We start from the raw sequence: 7490 nt of genomic DNA on the forward strand, positions 1-7490 counted from the left end.
TGAATAAATAAATAAATCTTTAAAATATATATATATTTTTATGTTTAAACAGTACATATAGAGATTCCACTTTTATAGTACTCCTATTTGTCTTCTTATTGCAACCTACAGAGTGTAATGTCTAAAATGTTTGCTTATACACATTATAAGCCCACAGTATGTACTTTGGGGAAGGAACGTCTTATATTGTTTATACCTTCTGCTTGATAGTGGTAAGTAGGATCTGAACCCAGGACTGGATACTTGATATTATTCCTCAGTCTATATTCTCTGCTAAATCTCTTACATTTCCTAATGTTGCCCTTCTTTGAAAAAAAAAAACACAAAATACTAAAACCTCAATCTCGAGTAAACATAGCATTAGTAAACAGACATGAGTTAATCGGTCAGAGTATTTTGATTTTTTTTTTTCCAAAAAATAGAGTGAAGGGAACCTCGTTTTCACTTTGTACAGAGAAAAAGCTTCTCTTCCATTCTGTAAAATGGTGTAATTTTCTTAGACTGTTCCTCACAACACTCTGTCTTGTGATGGAACTTTACACTGCTGAAGTTTTTATCTGTTACTGAACCAGCTGCAACTTTATTTGTAATAACTCCGATACACTGATTGCAAACTAGAGTGCTTAACAGTGCCTTACAACGTGGTATGCTCTATAAACTGCACATTTTACATTCTTACTAGAAGGTCCCTCCTGGAAACATATCTTCGATTACTTTAAATTTGAAACAGCGTAGGTAGAAACTAACAAAGAAACGTGAACTAGAACTTGTTTTGTGTAGGAACATTAGCAAATAACTATTGCTAATTAAACCTCTGAGAACCTTTGCAAGCTGTGCTTAATTAAGAAGGAAAAAGTAGGCGCGGGAACTAGTCTTCCTCTCCTGTTTACCAGGAGGAGCGAATAAAGATTCAGGATCGGAAAGGAGAGAAACGGAAGAGTTGAGGTATTCCTGTGAAGGAGAAAATGCTTTCCCCCTCCCCCGTAGTCCTTCACACGATCCTGACCTGATCTTCCAGTCTCTTGTTCTCTTCGTTCGCCACCGGAATAGCGAACCCATCCTCCCAGTGCAGCTCCGCCAGGAATTCACTACTCATAATGGCACCGTGGAGAAGAAAGATCCACCTTCTACCACTCTTACACACAGCACCCAATTCACACCTAAGACGCTGGAAAGGCTGAGAGGTAGTAGCCACGAGAGCCCTCGCAACCGTCCGCGCCCTTAGTTACCAAACAGGAAGTGCCCTGACCGAAAGCCAAATTTCCGGTTAAGAAGACCCGCCCCGGCGCGCATTTTCTTTTGGAGCGCTGCGAGTGGGGGAAAGTGAAGTGGCGCGCGCCCAGTTAATGCGGCACCTGCATAATTTCCCCTCAGTGCACGGTCTCAAACACTTAAAACACGCATGCATGGGACGCTGCCGGAGGATTTAGGAATTTTGGCGCCTGAAGTGTCGGGAGGGGTCCTCAGTCACCAGAATTAGTTTACGCTGCGACACCTCGACACCTCAAAAGTTGAAAGCCACGAAGATAACATGCCGGCTTTTCTTTTCAAGTGGTGTTTGTTGAGTAGTGTAGTTGAAATCTCATAGGCCGACGTGGACTGAAACAGAATTCACTTCTGACTATTCTGTTCTTCATCTGTTTCATCTTCTCACCTTCCTCAGTGTTCATCTGCTTTATTGCAGACGTCCAGGAGGACCGAAGTCGGCGAACTGCTCTGCGGTTGGATGGGCTTCCCTGAGCCACGCCTACACTTACTTTTCAATATGTTTTCATTTCTGAACATTTACAGATCTTGGAGTTAGCATAAAAATGTCTTTCTAATCCCGTAAACCGGCTAGGAAATACTGAGAGGACATCATCAAAAAGCATTCTTTTGTTTGAAGAAGCTCCTCTCCACTTTAGATTGGCAAACTCTTCACCAATTCACGAATTTGAATTACCTACTTGGCACTGGTAGACTTTTGAGATTTTGACCTCTGTTGCATAATATCTCAGAATTTTGAAGGTTGAAAAAATCAACTAATCTAACTCTTTGATTTCCTTTTTTTTTTTTTTAAGGTTTATTTATTCATACAGAACTGGGCAGGCCAGAGGTGTGGGGGGTAAGTGGCTTCACCAGACAGAGTGGGGTACAGAACAAGCAGACTGATGAAGTACACTGCTGAGGGGAGCAGCGGGCAAGGCAGGAGAGGTCTGAAAAACACCATGTGGGTCACCTCCAGGGCATGGATCAAACTCTCCCTGAAGCACTACAGCTAGCTTGCAGTGCTGTGCTTTAACCTACTGCGCCACCAGAGATGGCCCCTCTCTTTAATTTTCTAAATAAATGAACCGAGCTTCACTGAGATGAAGCAGTTTTAAAAGTCAGCATCTAAACAGAAATAAAGTCTCCTAATTCAAATTCTGCCTTTTCAATAAGGTGTGTTGACTAGAATAGCCTCTACCACTGCATGGTGACAATCAATTAATTAACTGTGCCTATCCAATAAGCAACTACCTGTAACTTCATTTGTATTTTTTGCCTTTTTGAATTCTGGTATGCCTGTACCTTATTAAACTTTTTATTACAAAAAATAATACACATATATGTGTATATATCCCTATATATATGTATAAATTTGTATATAACAATATGGAGGAGGACTTGAACTTCCATATCTGCTTTTTTTTGTATTTTTTTTTATCAAGGTAACATTGGTTGACAGCACCGTATATGATTCAGAATTATAGGTACATACTTCTTCAAATGTATGTAAGTTACCACAAGACATCTATTACTCATCTATTACTCTTTGTCATCATTTTTTGCCATATTAGCTTCATTTATATTTTTTGCTGAAGCACTTTAAAGCACAGATATATTTCACCCCTAAAACATGAGCATGCATCACAAATGTTAATTTAATATCACCACACCTAACAAAAATACCAGTTCTTAACTATTATCTAATAACCATTTCATATTCATAGCACTTCAACTGACAATGTCTTTTTTACAGTTGTTAGTTACTATACTTTTGAAATCTTCTTATCATAGTTTTATCTTTTTTGTACTTACATGGTCATCCTTATATTTTATATTAAGAATTTACAGTGTCTTTAAACCTATAAGTAGTAAGGTATTTTACTCCTCACTTCCACATTGTGTTTTCAAGACTCAACTTATATAAGGAAGAGCATCCTTTATTTATAATTTTAGTAATTCCAAATAATGAATAGTACACGCTTATGTTAAGATGACTGATAAGTATTTATACTTTTAATTTGCTTTGGCAATGCTGCTTGTTAAAATTATTAGTGCTGTTACTGTCCATGCGTCAGAAACATTCCCTTCTAATTTCTCAGCCCAGTTGCTAATGTGAACACTGAGGCAGCTGCCTTAGCCTGTGCCAGTCTGTTGATCCAGCCCTCTCCAGTTTCAGTTGTAGCCTGCCAAATGTATGACTACAGCTGTCTTTGCTGGGTACTCTTCTAGGCCCCAGGAACATAAGAAGTTTGACAGTCCAAGTCTTGCAATGAGTATCATTTCCCCTATCTCTAGGATTCAACTATCTGAATTTCAGTATCATAGTTATATATGTTGAATTTTAGACAAAATATCTATGCTTTCTATAAATTCTATATTTCTGCCTTAAAATGATAGTCTTGCTTTTCCACCTCATCATGCAGCATTCCATATCACCCATTTCCAACTTCCACAATTCTAAAACTTCTAGATCATAATTTTATTATCACTCCTTGAGACCTAAGTTTGGAAACAAATCCCAAAGTCTTGCAAACCATGTCACTGAACATGAAATTATTCAATTTATACCCAAATACTAAAGATATTTTACCACCTCATTTCCCTTTTACCACCTCATTTCCAAGTGTATAATATCATCTAAATTAGATAATTCAGGCTAAAATACAGAGGGTTTTATTTTGTTTTGTTTTTGCAAAACTGTGATCTTTGTAAAGGAAGAAAAAAGAAAAAGAAGAAGTGTACATACAAAGTAAAAGGGGAAGATATCTGTCACCTGGGTGCCAATCTCATTTTCAAAAGGTTGCCACTGTTCGTTTGGTATTCAGCCTACCACAATTTTACAAATAAAGTTATAAGTACATATATTCTCCTACAAATTCATATTAACTATAGTGACTTTTCATAACAGGTTTTTAAAAGACAGCATAAAATTCAGTGTTATCAATTAATTACAGCTTTTTAAACACTACTATAATGAACATCTCTATATTGCTGTATTTCATCAATCCTTGGTACACTCATTTTCACAGTTTAAAATCTCTGAATGCTATGAAATTGGGATGCATCTTTCAATCAGTGATGTGTTAAGTTTGGTGAATAAGATAAAATCTTACATATTGAGGTATTTCTGCATGACATATTCTTAGAGGTAAAGTCAATGAAGAATAAATATAAGCAAATTTTTGATAGATATCAGTAATTATCTTTCAAAAGCCTATCTTGCATATGCACCAACAGAATATGACAGTATCCTTTCATTGTCTAGATGCATGAAGTATTAAGTATTTTACAAACTAAAAACCAAAATTCATCATTATCTGTTTCATCATTATTTGTTTATAATTCTAAAATTGTGAAAATCACAACTTTTAATACAACTTTCTCATATTATTTGGTTTTTTACATTAAGTTTTCTCTTATAGAATTATAAGAGAGTTTTACATTTGCTTCTCTTGGCTTTTATGACTCTTTCTCTGTCAGTTTCCTATTAACTAACTCAATCCCTGTTGCTGCTTTTTATTGTCCTGTTTAACCTCTTAATATTAGCATTCCTCTAGACCCAAGGCTATTTTCTTTACTCTTCCCTTTAAACACTTGCTTGCTAGGTGATCAAATCTATTTTCATGACTGGCATTTTGTAATCGCTCCTATTTCTCTAGCCCAGATCTCTCTTCTGTACTATAAACATATATCCAGCTATCTACATGTCAGTTTTATTTAGATACCTCATAGATACTTCAAATCTGATACACATGTCTAAGGCAGAATTCTTGTTCTCATCTCATACCTATTCCAAATTTTGTACTCTCTGGCTTCCCTACCACAGTAGAGCCACTATCACATATCTAGTTGTGTAAAAGTAAATACTGGTTGTCATTATTGGTTCCTTCCTTCTCCACACTTGTCACCTTCAATAAATCACTACTAGCTCTCACTTCTTTTTCCAAATTTTGAATTGATACTACAACCCATCTCCACTGCCACCACTCTGGTTTCACTGTCATCTCTCAGAAATGAACCCACATTTCTATGGTCATTTAATCTATAACATGGAAGCCAAGCATGTACAATGGAGAAAATAAGTTTTTCAACAAAGGGTGTTGGGACAACTAGACAGCACATACACAAGTATGAAATTAGACCACTATCCTGAATACATATATACATAGGAATTAATTCAAAATAAATTAAAGATTTGCGTGTAAGACCTAAAACCATAAAATACATATAAGACAAAATGCTTTATAAATTTTGCTTTGCAAATGTCTTTGGAACTCAATTCCAACATCAAGAAAAACAAAGTAAAAAAAATTTTTTAAATGTGACTACATCAAAATAAAGAGTCTCTGCTTTTTATCATCAAAACTAACATCATCTGTTATTTATCATAAAAACAAAAGACATCCTACTAAATAAGAGAAAATATTTGACCATAACATTGACAAAGGTCTAATATTCACTATCTACACAGAACTAAAAACCTCAAAAAAGAAAATAAATAACCCAATAAAAATTGAGCAGAATAGCTAGACACTTATCAAAAAATATATAGGTATACAGATAGTTAATGGGCACTTTAAAAAATGTTTATCGGGCCCTCCCTGGTGGCGCAGCGGGTTAAAGCACAGCACTGAGAAGCTAAAGCCACTTCTGCATGAGTTCGATTCCCGCCTGCCTGGGAGCCTACACGGAGAGGCAGACCTCTCCTGACCCGCCCGCTGCTCCCCTCAGCAGTGTACTTCGTGAATCTGCCTGTTCTGCTCCCTACTCTGTCTCTGGTGAATCCTCTCACCCTCTGCATCTCTGGCCTGTACCCCAGCTCTGTATGCACAAACAAATAATCTTTAAAAAAAAAAAAAAGATTAGACCCAAAGAATTCATATAACTGCATTATTAGAAGAAACCACCAAAATCGCCCCTGCCTACAATATGAACAGCACTTGCCGTGCTTATACCTTTACTGCTTAGGGATCTATTCCTTCCCAAATAAATACTTTTATTATGAAATAATATTCATAAGTACTCAATTCATAAATACCCAAAGTATTCATTTTATTATAAAATAATAACAGTAATAGAATAGTCTCATTGGAAGAATGTCAGAGAGTTCCTATAAATGTCCTGTTCCACAATTGCCCTATCTACATAAAATTTGTTTTTTAGTGATAAATATCTTGACAAGTATCTATAACCTTTTGAAAACTTAAGCACTTCACAAACCTCAATGAGATAATTGTTTACTCAGTTGAACTCTCATAATAGAGATGAATGTAAGTCTTTACAAAAGAATATTTATCTCAGACATGAATATTGTGCAATATTTCTGAAAGCTTTGTTCCTTTGTTTCAGCTTTTTTTTTAGCCCCAGCTCATTATTTTTTTTAATATTTATTTATTTATACACACAAGAACTGGGGTACAGGCTAGAGGTATAGGGGTGATGAAAGGATTCACCAGAGACAGTGTGGAGAGCAGATCAGGCAGAACTACTGAAATACACTGCTGAGAAAAGCAGCAGGCTGGTCTGGAAATGTCAGTCTTGCCATGTGGGGAATTGAACTCATGTGTAGTGGTTTCAGATAGCTTCATAGTGCTGTGATTTAACCTGTTGTGCCACCAGGGAGGGCCCAGTTTCAATGTTTTTATCAATGCTATTGGCATATAGAAATCCCTTCATTAATACTCACTTAAATTAATGAATTAAAGGATTATTCATATTTATTTCTCCTGAAAATCATAAGTATATTTGAAGAAAACATTTTCTACTACAATTAAACTGCAAAGATCTAATTACAGATTTTTTAAATATACTTTTCTGGAAAATACACATTCAAACAATTTATTTTACCCATTGCAACCACCACTTTGTAAAAAGAAAAAAATATATAATTGAGTTTGGTACAGTGGTATGTGTGTATGTAATCATTATGTGACATTGTAGATAAGTAACTTTAAATAGCAGCTAACAATTTTCTGTGACTATTTCCTTGACTGAAGGACAAAAGCAAAGGAAACCACTTTATTTCAAAATATTGTCTTCTATCAGTAAAACAATACTTAAAAGGAATTTGCTAAGTCAATGCTATAAGAAGCTTTGAGAACCATCGTTTCATATTTTTGCTAATGGAAATACATATTTTACAGATTTTATTCATTTACTCTAATCCAGTAGATGGTGCTACATGTCTGCATATGTAAAGTGCTGCAAATCCTTTTTTTTTTTTAATCTTTTCTTTCTTTTTT

At 35.6% G+C, this 7490-nt stretch overlaps 1 protein-coding gene across 1 annotated transcript in view; it reads right to left on the reverse strand.

Moving 5' to 3' along the window:
• CCDC39 (coiled-coil domain containing 39) overlaps nt 1–1166 on the reverse strand; it is a 36286-nt gene extending 35120 nt beyond the window's left edge. The window contains exon 1 of the mRNA XM_004675009.2: nt 1007–1166. Coding sequence (XP_004675066.1) covers nt 1007–1096 — 90 coding nt within the window. The 5' untranslated portion in view covers nt 1097–1166. The remainder of the gene's footprint in view (nt 1–1006) is intronic.
• Nucleotides 1167–7490: the final 6324 nt, after the last annotated feature.

Source organism: Condylura cristata, unplaced genomic scaffold (genome assembly GCF_000260355.1).
Source record: "Condylura cristata isolate star-nosed mole 26May11 unplaced genomic scaffold, ConCri1.0 scaffold00003, whole genome shotgun sequence".
NCBI lineage: Eukaryota > Metazoa > Chordata > Mammalia > Eulipotyphla > Talpidae > Condylura > Condylura cristata.